Source organism: Varroa jacobsoni, unplaced genomic scaffold (genome assembly GCF_002532875.2).
Source record: "Varroa jacobsoni isolate VJ856 unplaced genomic scaffold, vjacob_1.0 scaffold_779, whole genome shotgun sequence".
NCBI classification, from domain to species: Eukaryota; Metazoa; Arthropoda; class Arachnida; order Mesostigmata; family Varroidae; genus Varroa; species Varroa jacobsoni.
This window is the reverse complement of record NW_019213681.1, coordinates 154903-177104: the sequence shown is the minus strand read 5'-3', so window position 1 is coordinate 177104 and position 22202 is coordinate 154903. Positions and strand designations below refer to the sequence as shown.

Genomic DNA, 22202 nt, shown 5'->3' with positions numbered 1-22202 from the left:
ATAGATAGATAGATAGATAGATAGATAGATATAGATAGATAGATAGATAGATAGATAGATAGATAGATAGATAGATAGATAGATAGATAGATAGATAGATAGATAGATAGATAGATAGATAGATAGATAGATAGATAGATAGATAGATAGATAGATATATATATAGATAACCGCCTTATCTTTAACTTAAACCTCAAAACGGCGCCAAAAATTTCAGCCTATCCTTTTAATAAGGCTCATTCGTGGTGGGTTTATTCTTTATATACGAATCGCCTTTAATTAAAATTTTAGGGATTAATGATATTCGGTTACGCGAAAATAAGTACTTTCAAGTTTACAATGCGTTTCTGTACTGGCCTAAAATCAAAATGCTAACAAAACTATTATCTATTTAGAAAAATAGCGGAATTTTAGTTGATTCATATCAGTTCATCTACCAGCTTTACCATTACTCCTGTTAGTACAGCTCTCTTTTTAGCTACCGGGCTTTTCATATATTTCCTCCTGGACATTATTATCTCCTTTCGCCGAAGCGTATCGTTAGCTTCGCTTGCCTCGCTTCTGGCGCAGCTTCTCAATTTCAAACGCAATTTGTCCAACAATTGCTTCTTGTTTGCATCTATGTCATGGGTCGTTTCGACGAACGGTTCCGACCAACGACTTGCATCCAAACCTGGGAGTAGTCCACCACCGCCAACACTATCCCCATTTCTATCTACGAACACACACACACACACCCACACACGCGCGCAGGCACCCATACACGCTCGTTTACACATGTACCTTGGCGCGCGACCCCACCATCAATCTCACCCTCTCTTCAAGCGCTGGGAGTTCTCCACATTCGAGTGCCTGCCCCCCGCTACTGCCCCTGCCTCTTCTACAGCGGTCTGCTACGGCTGATGACGATGATCATGATGACGATGGGGCCAAGCGCCACTGTCCTTCGTCTGATTCGTTTAAGTTGTTGTACCTTCTCTATCCTGCTTTACGACCTGTTTTGGCTGCCCTACGACCACTCCAGCTTCGGCCATTTTGTCGAATCGGCTCCCTAGTCTACTTAGGTATTGTCTAGGCATAGCTCAATCTTATTCTCCATGCAACTTCTGCCTATCCCAGATCTCCCAGCTCCTAACCAGCTGCCTGTCTAACATTGTGCTATTGCAGGGCTGGAAACCTTGTTACAATCCCTTGACAGAGGCGTCTTCATAGGTGCTGTCCTTTCCGCTTGTTGGGAGCTCGTCCCTAGGATCCCTGGCAGTGAACCGTTGGGACGCTGGTTCCGTTTGGCCCGCCTCCACCTCACTCCGTTCTATCATTCTAGGACGACGATGCCAACAGCTATGGCGACAATCCTCCCGTTTCTCACGGTCGTTCTTCTTCTTCTGTCTCCTCCGTCGTCAGCTATTTTATTGGCTGTACGTAGCACTGGTAGCCCGTAGCACGACATGGCATTGCCAATTACCCATCTTATAGCATCAGCAAATCCAATCATGTCAAGCCGTCGGTTGGCCCCGCCCATGGGCGGCCTCTCGCGTTGCGATGGCGGAGCGTTGAGCCTGAGTACGTTACGAGTTCAAGTTTTGGAGCTCCCGAAGCTCCGCCTCTTTGTAAGCAATGATGTACCCAGCTTCAGCCTCAGGGGATAACAGTGTCGCTCTACCCCCATTAGGAACGAAGAAACGGAAGAAGGCTATCGCGACAACTGCCTTGAGCATGGCCAGCACATGAGAGTGTATGTGAGTACATTGCCAGACTGAGTGATGCTGGCTTTCCCATCATCTCATGTCTGTTGACTCGTCTCCCCGGTTAGATTTCTGTGTTTGCCTAGAGGCGTACGCTCAAAGTCTAAAGTGACACAAACGTTCTTTGAACTGAGATCTCTTTCCGTAAGCTTGGTTACGAAAGAAACCAGTGCACCGTGTCTCTAACTTCGAAACGAGCCGCCACATAACGATATCATCAAAAGAATTATTGAAGCCGAGAGATATTACTAGTCAAGTGAAGGTGCAGGTCCACTGACTAGATCCACTAACATATGTACAAGTTAGATTTTTTACGGCACCCATTCATAAACACTACCAGGTATTTGTGCTTTTTTCTTTTTAGCTAGTTCATTGAGAACGGGATATCCTAGGGTCATGTATGTAACAAAGCATATGAGTTGATCGCGATGATTACGACTGAGTCAGTGGCCTTTTGCAACTATACGTAATTTGCAAAACGAAAAAGGTAATCTCGCCACTAACTATTCATACGACCGAGTGTGACTGTTTTAAAAGCAGTTTATGCTCAACGAGAAGTAGTAAATTCGTAAGCGGTGACGCAACGTCACAAAAATCAACAACACCATGGACCTTCGCACGGATCGAGGCGTGCTAGATAGCTCGGACGTGGCTGTGTGTCGCAGCGAAGAGCCTCAGAAAACGTCGTTTATGATTGAGGACATTCTAGCTGAACGGCAGTGCTCCATAGACAATCCTGGTGATTCGATAACGATTCATACAGGATCTGATACACCTCTAGGCTCGGGTATAACTGTGGGAGTACCTGGTCTACACTATGTTGACTTTCGAGCTGGCATGTTTTACCCAGAATGGCTACGAGTACCCAAGAACGGCCCAGGCACCCCCGGATCGCCACCGCTGCTAAGTTCTGCAGGTAGGTTTTTGATAAGAACTTAAGTTAATATACTCTCGGTTATAAAAATCATTTTTAAGACATATAAGTTTACCATATTTTTCACAAAAGAAGTATAGATGTTGGTAGATACGGTGGCTAGTCACACATGTGAGTGTGTACCGAGTACCGGCTACCGAAGTACCGAGACACAATTTTGATGCAACTCTTTGATTATAATTATAATATATGCATTTACGTATCGAGTAGAGATACGTCCTGTTACACTTTAAACACTGATTTTCTCGACCCTGTCACCGTGTTACTTATTTAATTCGAAGCAACTTACAATATGGCATAGGTGCTATTAAAGGCGCGACGCGGATGACGAGCTTATGAAGCTTGCAGTATGTGCTGCACTAGTAACAGGCTATTATCAGTAATTAGACTGCATGTCCAGTAAACCCTAGAGCTGCCCACATACAGAAGAGTTTAGTGTGTACCTTAAGTTACGCCCAATCATACCCTTTTTTTTTTTTAGATGATCTCTCTTTACCAACTGATTCTCCATGAAGTAACTATGGTGATAGATATTTAATAGAAACCTAGTTTCACAGAGAAACAAGCACGGACCACTGATTTCAGAAAGACCAAATGGATGGGCGAGCGTTTTTGTTGTTAGCTTATCATTAGTCTTGCTTTTTAATGGATGCACTGTCGCGTTTTGGTTCTTACGTAGACTATATGACTCTATATATATATAGGTATATATGCAGTTGTCGTTGTATCTAGAAAAATATTGACGCAGCAAGAAGGATATGGTTACGACAACAATAGTTGACAATTAATTAACTATTAGTTAAAAACTATCTCATGAAGTTGATCAGCTGAATAGACTTTAATAGTATCGAACCAAAAGCGTCCTGGTTCACTCCAGCTGCGGCAGTCTCATGGTGGAAACTAAAATTCTACCTCGAAGCTAACCCTATGGCAGCCAATATCGAAGAAGATTTCATGATCTTCAAATGTTTCCTTTATTCAAACCGGAAGCCAAGTGGATGGGCATAAGAGGAATCATTGGAGTACATCTCACGTAAGATTTTTCCAGCAGCAGGCTCTCCAGTTATTGGAAACAAAATATCGAAGCAGTTGATCTAAGATTAGAAACGTAACCGAACATCCTTATATGATTGGATATATATATATTGGATATGATGCCGTGGATTTGTTTATAGCTATAGAAATAGCACGATCGATCGCATGGTTTGTCTTCGTATTTCGTAGCTGTGTAATTTGACAACTTACGAACGATAACATGGACGGTAACTTGCTTGTATGGCTTAAATAATGTAAAGACAGAATTTCCACTAAATAAAGCGTAGCGTACAGAGTAGCTGAGTGCTAACAGCCGGCACATGTTAATACCATTTTGTGAACCTCTCATTATCAGTTTGAGAGGTATCTAATTTTTTTAAGGAGATTGCTGAAAACTAGCACACCAGATTTCATTGCTATATAGCGTTTGTTTTCTACTATGGGACTCGCACCCATCGAGCTTTGTACCCCATACGCTAGAGGCTTATGTTGAAACCGATTTAAATACTACTTCAAATTAGAAGTGTATTTTGCTTGGAAAGTTTTCCTTATTGATAGAAGAGTAACATATCGAGTTCCACGTTACAGAGTGCACTAACTTGAATGAACCTCCTATCATGGAAGTTTGTTGTGCCATGGATCATTTTCGTGATAAATATCATAATGTTTATCGGTGGTGTATCCAGACGACCGCTCACCCACAAACAAAGGAAATTTAGATGAATAATTCAACCGAACAATTGGAGCTTTACTTGATAATTGTTGTTTCGCTGCAATTTATCCTGATGGAGCAGCGAGAACTACTGTTTTGTGCCGCTCAAACTTTGCGTATTGAAGCCTAATACTATTACCGCTTTATATATATGTTTAGCTAGGCAGATCAAGGTACGTGCGAGCCCGATACCACTAGAAGTTCGCGGTAAAATAAAAAAAATACACGACATCTCCTGTTTCAGAAAGGTGCGGCACTTAGAAGTCTTGTTCCCCTACTTTGTTTCTAAGAATGCTTTTAAAAAATTTACAGATTTTTTACAACTCAGTAAATTTGTTTGCATGTGTTAGAGGAACCATTCCTGACGTTCATGCTCATACAATATAATCATCGTCATTGCAATTATAACTTAAGTAAGGGTCTGAAACCGTCCCTGAGGTGATCCCGTTGCAGTTCTGCAAACGGCGTCTTGATCACACGAATGAGCATATCGACGCCGTGATATTGAGGCTCGTTGGCCTTTTCCGTAGTAGTAGTAATGATTTATACATTGTAATCAAACGGGTTCAAATCTGGCATGTACGACGACCATATTTGCTTATCATAGATCATCTTTGTGTTTTTAAACAGCTATATTTGTACCTGTATCGGCTTGTAGAAAGTTATGCCCCATTTTGTTAGAAAACGTATAGACTTGTTCCAGATACTCCAGGTAATAAGCTTCTTTAGCAGTGTATTCCTTCTTGCACAAAGGTATGGTAGCGGGACGTCTCCTTCACTGATACCATACTCAGAGTATAAACTTTTACCAAAAACTCGTTTCTGCCCGTATAGTCTAACCGTGAGCAAGCCACTGACCACTTCTGCCGTTTCATGCGATAAAAAAATTTTCTCGTCTGAGGAAAATCGAAAACGACCTGCTCATTCTTTTTAGGGTAATTCAAAGGTAAAATCAGGCAAATAAATAACAGCGGTCAAATCTTAGGTTTAGTGTTTCGCTTAGTTTTATTGCGCTCAAACAGCATCTTATGGTGCATACCGAGTATCTGAAGTCTACCTGAGTAATCAGTGTCATCATATGTTCACTCATGTTAAATTTGTTTAATAACCCCCTGATCGATATAGAAGTGTCACATCAGCAAGCAAATGTGGAGTCCTGTCTGTTCCCAGTCATGGATTTTTGGTGTGCTGTATCGGGAACTTCTCTCAGTTTTCCTGCAACCGCATTTTCATTTGCGATGCGATATACCCCCGATTAAGCATGGCCCAGTAATTTATGGTGGTTTGTGGGGTTCGTCCACACCGTAGAGATTGTATAATAGTTGATCGCCGCCCACAATCCGAAAGCATGCGCTGCAATTCGCTATAACGGGTTTAGACGCTATAACGGGTGCTTTAGAGCAAGCTGCCTTTTGTTTGCTAGCAGGAATAGCGCATGAGTGGAGGCACGCCGGTGACGACAAACTGTTCTCCAAGGTCTGTTCCAATTTAAGCGCCGTATCCTATACGTACATTTTAGTTTATTTGTGATCCCTTACAGAGCTTATTCTGTACCAAAACATATTTGTATGATAAATCTGTTTCCATCGTTACTTACATTTTACCTACCATGATCATAATTACAATAATTCCTTTTGTTTGTTCTAATTAGCACCCGTTCCTACTGTCGCTCCGCGTCATAATTCTGCCGCCACTGTTTTTTGTTAACCTGCTTGCGCCTCGTGCGGTTCACAAGTTTTCCTTTAATGTTCCCGGCAAAACGCCTAACGGCACTTTCCAGCTTTCTAAAGATTTCCCAAAGTAGTAGTTTCATATAGAGTGCATTCTACACTAATATCCCTGCTCGTTGTCCTAGCTCTATTTAGCCGTCGTTACATCCGCATATCGCTCTTACTATCTGTTAATGTACCCGACGCTCCCGTTAACTTATGCGTTAAAAAGTTAAAAAAAAAAACAACGAAGTTCCTCTCATTTCTTTAGTTCGCTTATGTTCCCATACGCATTTCGGCCAATAGCCGCTAAATCTACTTGGGCCACCTGCCCCATCATGTATAGCATCTGTTATTAGCTTTTACCAATTGTCCACATTATAGGTCACCCTCCTACTTGAATCGGTTTCGATATTATGGGTAAATTTGACGGCTTCTTTTACCATTTCATTTCATGTCATGTAATTATGTGACCGTATGTATTTGACCCTTGACTTAGGGTTTTTGCCGATGCGTCCTATACCTCTCGTTGACTCCGTTTACTACCCCGTTACTAAAGGCATGACAATGACAAAAATGCTAATGACTAACAGTATTGATTGGAGAGCAGAAATCTTGATTAATCTGTGAATTTAATTTGGCGCTTTTTAGGCAGTGTAAGCTGCGTTTTTGTTGCTGACTCGGCCAAGACAGCCATCGCGACTTTTATGGATATGAATGAATGGTTTTTAGCACTAATTGCCGAGTTGTACAGAGTATCACACAATTACATACGGAAATATTTCTCCGACGTTGTCCTTAAGAAACTCGCCCAGACATTACTTCTCCCTCCAACAACGGAATGTATCCTGGAGGATCTAGCACTCGCATTTTAGCAACATAAGTCTCTCGATACGCAATATATAGTTACCGCATTTTATCACCATTTCCCTTTAGTCATTTTCTCTGAATTACTATATATCTGTATCTGTCATTGTGTAAGAAGAGGTAATGTGGAAAACCACACAGTAAACACAGTATGTTGCCACAAAGGAAACATTCAAAGGACATCTGGTTACTTTTTTCCTGCTTGGCAACTTATGCTCCACGAATATGGTCAGCTGCTGCAGGCAACAAATTTACGTCCACATTTCCCTTAGCATCAGCAGCTCCTACAATCGCCACACAGGACCCGCAAGTGTGCTTTCTAATGGCCCCTTGCGCAGAGTAAAGCAATCGAGATACGTCAATGATTCTGTAAACAAATAAAACTCATTGGCAATGGGTCCGCGATCGTGGCTACAGTTAGAGAATGCCTAAATTTGTGCCATCTCTTGAAATAACGTTGTAGAAGGATCACCTTGTTTAGACGAACTCATTTAGACACTGACCGGTTCTTCGTATAATTTAAATGTTACTAAGGTTTTTTTTTCATAAATAAAACGCAACTGAAGAACGCGTTATTATTGTCAAAGAAGCGGAAACTTCCATTTTTTTTTGGACGAGAATGGGTGCACTGCGTATATATGACATGGCCTAGAGTCCTCAGCACGGTGTCAGGTGGGTCAAGTACTTCTAAAATTGGCCTAAACTCAATATGCACCCACATAATGTTACGGCCTGGTTCTTTCCTAGGACCGATACAAGCCTCAGGATATTCCAGTCCCTATCTATCAAGTACGTACAGGCCGCTTGCGTTCCTGCTGAGAGCGATTCGCCTGAGAAGGAGAAAAGGGAAAATCAGCGGTTACTTACACCACTCATAGTGGACGACACCTGTAATCGGTGCAAAAGATGCCTATGCATGTCTCGTGTGATGCTTTCGGTAAAAACGAGTATAAACACAAAAAGCATGTCAGCGAAATTCTATTCAATATATATTGAATCGCGAGAGGAATAAAAGCATTTTAGAAAGGCAAATGTTCTGTTGGGGGAAGCCATCAGGGGGGAGGGCGTATGGGACGACACGCAGTCAATTGCGAGAGGCTAATGCTGCTGCCGGGGGCGGTGGGGTGGCAGTTGTAGTCGTCGTCATCACTAGATCAGTGCTTTGAGCGGTGGAAGGGAAAAAAGCATGAAGAGAATAGAAAAGCGATTCAATTTTCTCTTATGCACTTTGATGCAGTCAGCAAAAATGAAGGCTCCTAAGACTGCCGAGGTGAAGGACAGTAACAATTTTAAAGATGAAAGCTTGCTTAGCCCACTATCGGAGGGTAATGGCGACGGGGCTCTATGGGTAGCTACAGAAAATCAGTCGATCTCTACTCGTAGTCGAGCACTAGTCTGGTGACCTGGTAAGCGTGCGTGCATACCTAACGTGCCAACAAACTTTGCTATTGAAGTCGCACACATACAAAATAGCCTACGGAATCCCCATAATTTTACGCAATGAAAATAGTTCTTAGGTAATTTTGTTAAAGGTTTGTCCGATTTGTCCATTTTGATCATAGTCTTAACCCAGGAATACTTGTGTAGTAGGTGAATTTGAACTTCGAATTTTCGAATGGATCACCCACCCGAGATGCGGTGGCCGGTTAACTTAATAGGTATGAATGAACAAAACCTAGTAGAAAGACCATATAACCGTGTATTTTACTCTTAGTTAAAAGCACCAACAAACTCTATCTTCTAGTAGAAGGCTTGCTTTACATTGTATATTGAACAATTCATTCAGGCATTTTGCTTTTGCTTAGACTGAAGCTTGATCAGTTGAAGATATGAGAAGTTGAATGCGCGAACCAGCGCGAGCAGCCTTCATATGGGTTTCTTTCGTTTGTTGTTATTGCAATTGTTGTTGCTTCCTGTGGGAGTTAGCTATACGCCCCTTGGGTTCTGTTTGTTCAATATGTTCTCTAACAGGTAACTCGATACCTGCCTGAAATAACGCCTCATGCTTTTATCGTCAACATTTAATCGCCCCTTTTTAGCCAGGATTCTGCTCCGAGCCACCGAAAGCTGCCCCTTGAAAGTAGAAGCATAAACTACTAAAGTTTAGAAGCTACACTAGTCAATGAGAACGCTAAGTTCTCCATGTGAGCTTAATCTGTAGCTGTACTTGCTTACGATGTATGTGGTGCTACTTCATTCTACGTCTAGTTAAGAGTCAGACTGGGGCAACTAAGAAGATGTGGATCATTTCCTTATTCTTGTCTGCTGGATACGATTTGTCAATCATAAATATAGCTATCTGCCTCAACAACTTTACCGCCAGCCCAAGCATGAGATGACAAAAAGTAACGCCGTTCAACGTTAAACAAGCGTCAGTTGGCTGGAGTAGAAAGGGCACTAACAACAATGTCATGATGCCCACAAGCGTTGCTTATACCTGAGGCGACCCGCCAATTCCTTGTAGCGTTATGGGCTCCCCTACCGAGCACGCTTAGACGATACACATACTCATATATGTATTAGAAGATGAAGCAGGCAACTCGGTAAGGGCTGCTGCCATCGAACGGCAGACTTCGCTGTATAGCACCACTGAGCTAATGGCTATAAGAGGATTGAGATCATCCCGGATTTGCGATGGCTTGCCACGCTCGACGAGTGAGTCGGCCCTGGGCCAAGGGCCAGAGATCTTCATCATAGCTTCTTGCCATAGCAACTAGCTCGGTGCGTCGCTTAAGCACAGGGGGTGATTCCCGCGTAGCGCCAGCCCGGTAGTGTCCTAGGAATCCAAAGTCAAAACGACGGGGCTGGTTAGTCTAGTCTAGCAGCGCACAAGCGCCCCCTAGACTAGACTCCTGTTCTTTATTGACCCGCCCACAATATGTATGGAAGGAACTCTCGAGCTAACGGCTAAGCACCCGAACAGTGTGTACGGTAGGCGGACTTTTGTGATGACTCGACAAAGTGGGGGTACAGCGGGGAATAGGCAACTGTCTACTGCGGTATACGGCTCTATCAATCGTCTAATTAATGATATCAGACGACGCCCCTCGACTATTTCGAACATTAATGAAGGCAACCCCTGCTTTTTCCTCAGCAATTAGCTTTGACATGTAAGCGTAGTTAATACTATAGGCATTAAAATGGTAGCGATCGTTTATCGACACGGCTCATAAAGAAACACAGCGCAGCAGTTATTAGCCCAAGAACGTGATTTTGCCAATTTTTTGCGATGTCGAGTAAAAAGTGCCAGATCCCACATGTGCAATCAAATGTACTATATCTCGATGCTGTTACGAATAATCAAACGATCAATTCCATTGTACTGTTTTTATTACACTGACATTAGGAACTTCTATAATAGTCAAATATTACAGATTGACCTTCCCTTCGTCTATGTTGGTAATACTATGATACATCATTCGAACACAATGTTCATTCTATTGTTTATCGTAATTCTCAAAGTGCTCTAGTTTCCGAAAAGCGAAGGAATTATAATTGGCAGAACTCGAACCTCTGCGGGGAGGCCTTCAAAGGTTTCTGGCCTACCGTTTTAACTGCTCTACCATCGCTGCTCCACCGTTGTCGGACCCACTATGTAATTGTGAGCCCATGGCAAGGGGCGATCGAAATTGATTTTTCATCTTCTTCTCCATCTTACTTCAATTTCTGATTCGGTAAAAAGGTAACTGTTACTTGTATCGGTTTTGTAGAACGAGTAATCATTTTTCTCTAGTCTCAGTCGGTTACTTCAAGTATTTAACGTTTTGATCTAAGCGTAAATTCACAAAGGTCACTCATCTGCAACAACGCCATCTGCAGTCTGGAGCACTACCTTTTCCGTACTACGAGAACAATCTATACATCCTAATAACCGCATTTTGTAGCTTTTACCCATGTTTATTGTTCTTCTAATGCTGTATTTTTATTAACTATCAAATACTTCCTTTGTTTGCAGAAATTTTTGCATAGAGTACTTGTGTTTCGTTGGCGATACTCAGAAGCGTCCCCTTTTCCCAACCAAAAGCTAGGCCGACATACTTTTATCATATTATTTTTGCCGTTGTTGACATTTTTAGCAGCACATCCATTGACTTCTTCGGAGATAGTTCTTGTTCTTTATCTAAGTGCGGCGCCCGTCTTTACGAGACTTTATCTACGTATCGATGGGTGATCGTATGTCAACTCATTGTTCATACATCATGGACGATGCTAGTACGACTAAAACAGCAAGCTCTACTAGACGTTGGCAACGAAGTGTAAACCTGTGGTAAACACAGCTTTTTTTTTCGTGGGGATTTAGGTTAGTCTTTGTTAGAAATGGGATGCTTAATATTTGTACCCTCCGCCCCTCCGCGCTCCCGTCAACTATGGTCGTGTTTTCTCCTGAAGCTTTGTTTTTCGCATAAACGTGAGGGAAGCGCTCTGATTAAATCGGTGTTAATCAACGGAGAGCTATGCCCATCGACAAAAGTACTATCTTTTTTTATACATTTGGATACAGAGGTGACTATAAAAGACTTCCAGTTTCCTAAATAAATCGAACAACATCTTTCCTGAGACAGAAGGGCAGCATTAACAACTAGGCCAATCATACATTGCAAACGTAGCGCAATACGTCTGTATACCCTGGTTCATTTGAATCCGCCTCATAGCGTTAGCTCAGTGGGTGTTTCAATGATAGCCTATTTTTCTACACTTAGAGTACGGCTATCTAGTTTGTTTTAACCCAAACGCTGGATCTTGTTCCACGTAAATTTCGGTACTAGAAACTATCTAAATATCTAACAGCAGCAGCAGCAATAAATGTAATTAGGATTGTTGGCGGATGTTGCCTTGAGCACAGCTGTACTTCATTGAAGTTCATAAATAATACATATGTTAGCTCGCGCTTCGCTCCCTAGACGGAGATGGAAATTTATGTCCGCCGTCAAACGTAGTTGCTTTTGTCAACTAGAAAGTATATTAAGCCACATTAATTTAGCATCATGTAAAGTTTTACTGAAATTTTAAAGCTCTGGAAAAATCAGAAATGCCTGATGTCAGCCCTTACAAAAGCTTTCTGAGTATAACTTATAATAGTTGAGTTACGGAGCGCGAAAATAGTTGGAACTACCAGACCGTGAACGGCTTAACAAAATATTCCGCCGTCCAACGTTTATTCATTCTCCAGCCATTAGACTCAGACGAATGGTGATGCGTACTGCACAGAAGTGTTGTGTAAAACATTATCGTAGAAGCTAAGGTATGCTTTGCTTTGCATTATCATATATGTCTAGGTCAGGTGGTACTATTTGAATCTACTAATCGTTACCTTAACAACTGCGTTAGGACACGAGGGGGCGTAAAAGAGAGCGAGAACAACATGAGCGACTATTGTGCAGCTCTAATCAGTATCTGTATTCACATCGTTGTCAATCACACCGTTGATTTAACTGTCGTCGCTTTACTGGAGCTGCTTTGTCGTCAGTTCCTATCAACGGGCCCTTTCATCCGTGGCGTATGGAGATATGCGCCACTCATTCACTTATCTCTATAAAGGCGGATGGAGGCAAAGATGGCCGCTGTAGGAGGTTAAAGTCATGGCGTACCATCACCGCTACTGCACCAAACTGCCTCCGTACTCCCTATTGAGTTTACTTTTCCAATACCATGGGCTATCGCCACCTGCTTTTGGTGTCGTATTTCCCCCTCTTAAGCACAGGCCTCATTCATAGGCTCCAATGCTTTGCCATATACTGTCATCATACTGTGACGGCCTCTGCTTAATAGCTACCCTCATCTCTCCCATTTCCTTTAAGGACGCTATCCTCCCTCGCCATGCGCGTTTTGCTCGCATTTCATCGCAGTAACCTCGTTACTGGTATCCCACATGTCGGCGACCCCTGCTTCAGCACATCCATTCCAATGATGTTCATACACACAGACGACAGGCAGAATTCGTCTCAATAAGTGTTTGCTCGTCTTTCCCACCTTTTACCCGCGATTCGGTGCAATGTCTGACTTTATCGTTTCCCCTTCACCACTATCAGCGTCCTCAATGAACATCTAGCTGCTTAGCAAGCGTCTACGTGCCGAGTAGAGACTAGCAAAGACGCGGAGGTTTATTGAGCGAGCTATTCAGTTTTTAATGAGGCGGAAGAAAGTTGGGCCGGGCGCCAATCGAGACGAACACCCAGCGTTCGGTCGAGACTCATAGCGGGAGGGTGGATAAGGAGAACCGCGGGCAAAAGCTAAAACGAAACTAAGGGCATGGAGTCCGCAGGCAAAGGAAAGCGCAACTTTGTAAAGCTGCGTAAAAAAAAAAACAAGAATGGAATCGTACGTCCGCATCATCCGCTCGTATGCTTTGCCCTGTAATGATTAGAATTTAATAGACAAAAAAAAAAAAAAAAAAAAACGAATCTATTCTCAGTTGAGTCGTGAGCCAGTGAGTTCTCTTTTTGTCATATGAATTCCTGTGGGGCAAGAGCTAATGAAATACAATTACCTCATCATGCTAGCCATGTGCTGTGGAAGTTATGCCAAAACAAGCTTGATAGTAATCAGCTTCATGTAAAACAAAAAGTAAAAGTGACGAGCGCCGGTGGCTTTCTAAATATAGAATTGAATCTTCTAGATAGATATTGAGCCATTTCTATATGATCCGAAAATACTAAGTTAGTGTGGACAACCGGGGCATTCAAACACCTTATTATAGATGTAGAATATTTACGGCTATTATTTATACTACTATTATTTACTGCTTCAATTGACTCACCTAGGCCTTATAGAATTTACTATGTTCCTGCGAACTTTTTTCGAGAAGCTTTGAAGAAGTTCACAGTTCTAGGTCAGCGAAAAATTTCGCAATTTTGTCTCCAATGAGATGCTCCTCGTGATTCAGTGCATCAGAAGGCCGAAGGATTAAAGATGAATACTCCTCTAGTCTAAAGGAATCTAATCTTATAACTGTACAAATTGCTTGACAGAGAGGAAGACAGAGACAATCCCTTCGATCTTGTTCTGCGTTCTTAAATAGCCGCATTCATATTGACTTACGCTCATCAATATAGAGGCACATAGTCTAAGAGCATATACGACACCTACCTTATTAACAGCAATATCCTAAGTGCCGACAGGACGTTGATTCAGCTTCGCCGACTTGCATATATATACATGTGTATGAACATTGTGATAACTAGTTATAGTTGTCCAATGAAATGGGGCGTGTCAATCGAACATGAAAACATGCTATTTGCGAGCACAATGCCAAACCCTCATGTTACCCCTCAAAATGTCAGTGCGTGTAATACGTGTACTCATGTTGGGTCAGATTGAGCACGACTATATGGGCTCCAACGTTTTTTCTAATTGGGTAACGTTTGTTAGGTCTGTACTGTAGGGAGTCATTTTTTTTTACCAGTTTCACCTCTTCCAGAAGTACGGTTTACCACACTGAAGACAGGTCATCATCATTGAGGCTGTGGCAGTGTGGACTACAGTTTCTTGAATGAAGTAAAATTCCTTTATGGCTCATTCCTAATTGGACTTTCACATAGCGCAGAAAACATTCTAAGCACTTATAGTAGACGAATTATAATCCTTGACCTAGCTAACTATGCAGTAAATGGTTACGTTATTCCTTAGCGGTAATTATAGCCTTTTTCTCAAACAAGTAAGTACCCTCATAGTTTTGTTGAATGATTGACTTCTTTCGGCCAAGCAATAAACAGCCTATACAGCGCCACTAGTGCCATATAGGTCAACCTTACCATTTAACCATACGCCCTGCGCCTACACGGTGGGCATTAAGTTCGGGCAAACTTTGGAATGCTGTTTATCGTAGGGGGCATGCACTCAACCGCTAGTTCAATTTAGAACAAGCAACAATCTGGAAAACAATAAATTTATCCTGCGTAAAGGAAATGTCTCGTATTTGGAGTTTGAGAATAGATCAGCTGTTACGTAGTCTTTTTGCGGTGAGCGAGCCCCCCACCAAGATTTAAAACTAGCCCGAGGTTGACGCTCTATATGTTTATTAGTTTTTGCAGGACTTCTAAAAAATCCAAGGAGGATGTTCATGAGGCCAAGCGGAACGTCCGTAATAAATCTTGATCTAAAGAACTTTAAAGTGTTAGTAAAAACAGTTCAAAAAACAACTTTTGGTGATTGAATTGAAGCTATAGAAATTAGACTTCTTAGACAACATGAATTTCCAACTGGCGTGGAATCGTTTTAGGGGAAACCTATTTTTTACTCAGGTTCTTCCGTTTCAGTATGTGGGTCATAATTCTGTAGTACGCTACAGGTGAAAAGCCGGTTTTGGCCGACAGAGCCCCTAGATTCTGAACCCGTGAGCTTTTGTAAGAAGCCTTTTCAACTGCAACAATGCGTTTTTACCCTTCAGGTCCCGATTTCATGTCACCTCGTTGCTGGTCTGAGTGGCAAAAAAAAACTTGACAACTGGGCGTATATCTTCTAGATCGAAAGGTATTTTTCCTTGTAAACTACCTTCTCTTAAACTCAACGAATTTTCAATGACGAGTTTCAACAATACTCGAGTATTCATCAACCAAACCTTGCCCGCTAGTATCGTGTAGTTTAAAAGCTATGAAGTTCGCTTGTAACAGCCTAATACGATATAAGAGAGCTTTTTCGAGCTCCCTATAGTATATCTCGGGTGTCATCGTGCGTATCTTTAATAGTAATTGGCAAAATATAGATTTACGAATGATAGACACTGAAAATTAAACATCTCGCCTGTCAAGCAAACTCTCGGTTTGTGTTGCTGCTTGGTAGTTTGTGTACATTTGGTGATTTGGCATGACATCTATGGGGTTAGATCTACAAATCGCTAAATACCGAAAACTTTAAGTGCCAATAAAAGAGAAAAAAGCATCACAGTTGGCTCCAGGCGTGAACCTTCCTAGTTACGATGAACGGCACCAAAATAACCCAACGCTAAATTTCCATTTACAAAATGTTAGAATTACAGGGTTAAAGGCGAGTTCGTACAATAAAATAAGTTAGCTGCCGGAACCGTGTGTGCATCCAGTAGCAGTAAACACGAACCTTCCAAGTTAGGGTTGGGTTGACCTGAATACGATTTGTACGTTGTATTATGTGTTATCGTATATAATTTTAAGTTTGCATATGGATAAACAAGCAACTCTTTCTTCTTTATACTTATCGTCCCTGAGGCTGGTTTACCACTTAATCCAAAACAATGCTCATTGTGAAATTTATGGCTGTGTAGCTGATTGATGAATTGCATTCACAGCTTTCACTAATGGCCGATCGAATGCGAGAAAGTGAGAGTCTGACATTGGGGAGTTGGGGAGGGCATAAGACTCGGCCAGTCTCTTCTTCGCCGTCAACAGAATCACCTTTCTGGTCCCCCTTTCGTGTAGTTGATAGCAACTGATAGTAGTACTTAGGGCCGGGTGCACGCTCGTGCAAACCCTCGGGCAGATCAAAGAGGCTCCTCTGGCGCCTGCGCGCCTGTTATGCGATGGCTTCGTTTATAAACCCCCGCTGCAGGGACTTCTCTCTGTCAGAGATATCGAGGTTCGTCAAAGTGGCGCAAGTGAGCCCGCGGGCGAGTGCGCCTATAGTTCTCATACAAACGAAAGAGCAGCCCGGCAACGTACAGAGCATACTCCGGGCAACCTCTGTATTTGCCGCCCTATTAGGCACCTCTCAGCTATGGGCCCTTCAGGATTGTGCCGCTTCGTCGCTTGCCACCGTATCGAGTATCTTTCCCTCATCTTCTGTTTGGAAACGCCCTCTATCATTCCCTCATCTCTTACCGGCTTCAGCAGATAGGGGGGCCCCTTATGTCAGCGGCGAGCAGATAAATAACCTTATGAATCGACCAATTATTTCGTCTCGCATTAAACTACACACTAACGGTGCACCGTCGGGTGGCTGGTGCCACGCGGACGTGTTCTATCGCTGCGGCGCTCTTCTAGATGACGAAGGCAATATCCGTATACATACACGCTTCCTAATGACATCGGCGACCACCATTGTTATTATTATCATTACTTTGATAATAAAGAGAAACGAAATATCTCGGCAGCGTCGACGGTAAGTAATACTAGTAATTTGTCCTGATTATATAACGCCGTGAAATAATTAGGTACGTATGTGCATAGTACCAATATGTGGAACTGCAGCCATTATTAACCATTGTGTATCATTAACGTTAGAGGAAATGTGTTTTTTAGCGGTGTTGAAACTTATCTAGGATAAACGCTATTCTAATAAACTGGCGGCTTCAATAATAAAATATCATTCTTACGTGTCATAATTTTATCGCTTTTCGTATCACCGCGTTCCCGCTCCGTTATTTGAGCGGAATCAGACAGGCGGCTGTTGGTGTTATAAGGCATAAAATGGCTATTCAGTGCCATATTTTTTTTAGATTTAGATCTATTGTATGTGTACCTATTCTGATTTATATATATATATATATATATATATATATATATATATAGTATAGAACCACCAGGATTGCCGAACGGTGGCTTAAGCTAATTCTCAGTGAAATAAGCCATATACCAATAAAAATCTCTCTGAGACAGACTGTACTATAATACAGGTGATAGGGATGGCTGGTCTGTCGAGTAGGTCTTCGGTGATTTCGAAGTAGAGGCCCAGGATGAAAGAAGTACCCGATCTACCTGCACTCGCTTAGCTCTTCAATCTCGTTTTAATTGGCCTTTAGAGTAGGAATAGGGAGCATAAACTGACAAGTAGTACTTGAAAGATTAGAACAGCTATGATATATATGTTCGTCCTTATCTATTATCTGTGTTATAATTCGGTAGATGATGGGTTTTGTTTTTACAGTAAAAATCTGTCTAATACGTGATTTGCTTGCCTTCGGTGAATTATATAGGGTCGTCGAAAACGTATTAATTGTCTTTCTAGCTATATAGCTTTAAAATCACGTATACCAGCCGTCCGGGTCAAAAACAATGTGCTTTGAAACTTATTGTAAAGCCTGTACTGACGCTAAAAAAGGCAACGCTTTGTGTTTGGTGAAATTGGAAATAAATCGTGCGTTATGGACTGCTGCCGCCTGGCGGAACGATTGTTTGGGACCTTTACTGATAACAACTGACGAGATTACGATAAGGCATCAGAGAGAATTGCTTGAAACTAGTGAAGAGGAAAGGTATCGTCATCATCACGATGCCAGATCATATACGTCTTTAACTATCTGACAAACAGCGAGAGAACCTAAGCAGGAGCTTTTAACTGCACTTGCCATTTAGCCCGGGCCTTACACCATCAGACGATCACCTGTTTCAATAATAAAGTTTTCATGGAGGTGTGCAAGAGTCATTTTTCGTAATTATCTCGTAAGGATCATTTCGTCTAGAGATCACAGAAGGCCTGCAGTGATGGAACTATGGTCTTACCAGAAGCATGGTATCGATTAAGATGCCACCTATTTTATTTAGAAATACTAATCTATAATTTAAAAGCTACTTCTTTCAGTCGTGGGTCAAAGCATTCAGGACAACTTAATACTTGCTTCAAAATTAGGTGGCGCACATCAGAAGTTTGGCTTGTATTCTTAGAATCTCAGTTCTCTCCTTTGCCTTCCGTAGTTGTACACTGTAATCGTGACATCCACCTTTGGATAGTATCCTGTCTAGGAGTATCTATGCTAAGTCGACAGTTACGTTCTATATAAATAACTATCATCCTTAAGAACAGTACTTATATAGCTAGTGCCCTTGTTTGGATACAATTGATTAAAGAAGCATCATACAACAATTCTAAGTACTTAAAAATCACTCTTTCGTAGTGAAATGGAGTAATGTAGGACAAGCGCCACCAGAGCATATCTATCTTATGCAGGCCGAACGTTAGGCTCAGCCCCTCCGGTTGGACTTGGTCCTTTCAGGGACACGACTTATTGCTTCTCAATTTTTCTTTCAAGGCTAGTCAGAATCAGTTCATATCTTTATTAACAGTACTATAATATAGCAGGAGGAAGTTGCTAGTGCCACCGGATTATCGGGCTGGGGTCACCCTGCTTAGATTTCACAGCTCCCCAGGCCAGCTAGCTCCCTGCACGAGGTACGACGCCTCCGTGCATCCTTCGAACCTGACGAAGTATCATTTGCCATGCTACTTAGCCGTAACTTCACAAACCGTTCTTTTTCCTTCAAGATCCATTTTGGCGTAGGGTCACTCACTTTCCAACACTCTCGTGATCAAATGATAAAAATAAACTACCTCATGCCGTACCTCAGGGACAATTTCATTTTTCCCACCGTGAGCTTTTTTCTCCAGTGTGAGTGAGCATCGTACACGTCGCTAGCGTGTTGCGTGTTGTATTCTCTAAGACGCGGTGAAAAAGATACTGGTGTCTCATTCAATTCTGTGAAGAAAGCTTTGAAAAACTCTGTGCTCTATGAAGATTTATGAGAGGTAGTACGTGAGCTCTTCAAGGAACGTAAAATCCAAGCATGTATGTTAAGAATGATATCTGCTACTGCAGCTTCCAGGGCAAAATTTTGTACTGTTTTTCATTCTTTTTGCCATATTCTCAAGAGCCTGCTATCCGCATTATCCGTCGGATCGTGTCAGAACATGGGCCTTTCCTTGACTCTCAGGTTCCAGGGAATTGTTGGGCCCAGGTTGCATCTGTTCGAACCCTGCGGTAGACTTAGAAAATTTCAGACACAAAGATTCGGTGGTCACTTCTGAATATCTTCTTGACCGCAAACCCCGTCGGCAATTTTATAAAATGATCGGCTCTGAACGGGTCCCTAAAAATTTAGAAAATTAAAATTCCCATACACATTCGACGATTGACTCGCTCGTGTTCATGAATACACATGCTAATGGTTATAATGTACTTTCGCAGGAATCGGTGTCACTTACTGTGGTGAAAGCGTTTCTGCGGGTGGGGCTCTTCTACATCCATCGGGTCGTGACCTTCGTTCGCCGTCGCTGCGCTGTCGTGGCCGTAAGGCGCGAACAGTCTTTACAGACCGGCAGCTCGAAGGACTCGAGGCAAAATTCGCTTCGCAACGATATCTATCAACGCCTGAGAGGTTGGAACTTGCGGCGGCTCTTGACTTGTCAGAAACCCAGGTAATTTTAACGTATTAGATGAACGAAGCGATTACATGAACATTAATATGCTGTAGAATTTTTTCGGATTTACGTGAAAAAGATATTTTTGTTTAGCAAAGCTATCAGACCGTATCGTTTACACGTGCTTAACCCTATTATTACTGGCCATAAAATATATCAAGCCGTACGGTGGACGGCTGCTAACACTTCAGTCGACGTTACCGAAAATGATAACGTTACGGAGTGCCGCGTGAACTGATGCTCGAACTTGAATGTGTAGATACCTTCCCAAGTGTGCCTAGTTAACACAGAGTTCTTAATGTCAGTTATACGCAATTATTTAATACAACAGATCTTTGCAGGGACAATTTCAAGTAGAGGATTTTAGAATGCAATTTTATTCTATGGATCGCATTTGAAAGTGGGGTAAGTTCGAATATTAGGGCAGATTTATCGAGGACACCAGTAAAGTAAGTATTAATTAAAGAAAAAGTACATTACATACAGGGCAGATCCGCGCCATCGGATCGAATGCTCAACGAGGATTATACAGAGCTTGCATTGGTACATCATGTAGACGACCTCGCTCTTTTTTCAGGTGAAAACGTGGTTTCAAAACCGACGAATGAAGCATAAGAAACTTTTGCGGAAGGTTCAGACCACAACGAATCACTAAGAACAACAGGACCCCAACAAATATTTTCACAAAGGCTGGAACCAAGTGACAACCTGATAATTAACATCAGGATCTGCAAGAAAACTCGTCTGTGGCAGAATGGAAGTGTCCATGCCTTGTGCAATAAAAACTATATATTATTATATAAAAAATAAGCAGCAAATTAAACGCAAGCGAAAAGCTCTGAAAGGACCAAAAACAACCTAGATCGACTAACGGGCAGTCTCTCTTGGATGGAAAGCCTGAATACGTATTATGAAGAAAATTCATTAATGATTGTTATTTGGGACTTTATTCCAGCTACCTAACATTCGTAGCTCCACGCGCAACGTGTCGGATCGGTCACGCTGTTATGCTGTCCATTACATTACGTTCGCTGAAATATTGATTATCTAGCGCTATCATCACAGGCAATTTGGCAAAGTGCTCGACAGCTTATCTTAGTCTCCAGTATATAGGCTCCTACTTAGTAAGTTCGAGACCGCTAAGTTAAACACAAGACAGCAAGTAACTTAAAATTTAGCAAAAGCTCTTCTATCAATGATATGATGGTATAGAATTGTGCGGTTCCGGCTTGAAAATCAAAACTAACAAACACAATGCTATACAGATCACGGGCGGCACTGATTTTACAACAGAGTAATGAACACCTATTTCAACACAGAAAAGGTACTTTATCGAATTGGGTCTAGGCTGTTAGGGATGCGTACACGATTTAACGTGCACTTGGCCGAGTTATAAGGATGTAAAATTTCAGCTTGTTGAAACTAGCTGCAGCCACGACACAATCACATATTAGTCTTCTCACTTGAATATCGAGAAAATTACTTGAATTTTATTTAACCAACAACGAACAGGTGTGACGAAAAAATAATTACATCTTTTTTGTTTGATTCCTGACCTATGCCCAACCTGAACAGCGTGTCCACCGATTATTACCCATATAATTTATGTAAAATAAGCAAACAAAATATCGCATGGACGGACGTTGCGGTAATTTTTTTCATGAAATAACCTTGTACTGTGCTAGATAATAATTATGTATGCTAAATGATATTTGCGTGTATCTCGCGTATCGTATCGTTTATAAAGGGCAAGAGGAAGAATAAAAAAAGCAAATATTTTCAAACCTATTGCGTAGCGTATTGTCATTCTTAGAAACCTAGGATTTTTAGAGCTTATTTAGGGATAGGTTTACTATCTGTGTCCTTCCAAATAGCTTTGAATGGACAATTATTCACCGTAACAGTTCGGGCTAAATTTTTAAATTAGGTCCTTTGGACTTTTCCGTGTGACAACCACACTCGTCTGTCTATTTGCTGATAAATAGTGTTGAAATTAACGCCTTTCGTTTGCTTCAATTACTTCTATGTTATCAGCGTTATTTAATACAAGTTTAGGGCTAAGTCTGTGATCTATATTCTCGTACGCAAAACCTGGAGAA

The 22202-nt window shown here is 41.8% G+C and overlaps 1 protein-coding gene across 1 annotated transcript; it reads left to right on the top strand.

Annotated features, from left to right (window-relative positions):
• The first annotated feature begins 1780 nt into the window (after positions 1-1780).
• On the top strand, positions 1781-21891 carry LOC111263641 (brain-specific homeobox protein homolog). Its single transcript, XM_022838938.2, has 3 exons — positions 1781-2661; positions 19871-20100; positions 20681-21891. Exons 1-3 carry the CDS (start codon positions 2352-2354, stop codon positions 20756-20758), a joined length of 618 nt encoding a protein of 205 aa, XP_022694673.1. The 5' UTR covers positions 1781-2351; the 3' UTR covers positions 20759-21891.
• The last annotated feature ends 311 nt before the right edge of the window (positions 21892-22202 follow it).

What these genes read in the sequence shown, in the direction of transcription:
- LOC111263641 (XM_022838938.2), top strand. Translation starts at nt 2,352, where the DNA reads ATGGACCTTCGCACGGATCGAGGCGTGCTAGATAGCTCGGACGTGGCT. An exon ending in ACCGCTGCTAAGTTCTGCAG is followed by an intron (nt 2,662 to 19,870) that starts GTAGGTTTTTGA and finishes GTACTTTCGCAG; the next exon opens with GAATCGGTGTCACTTACTGT. An exon ending in TTGACTTGTCAGAAACCCAG is followed by an intron (nt 20,101 to 20,680) that starts GTAATTTTAACG and finishes CTCTTTTTTCAG; the next exon opens with GTGAAAACGTGGTTTCAAAA.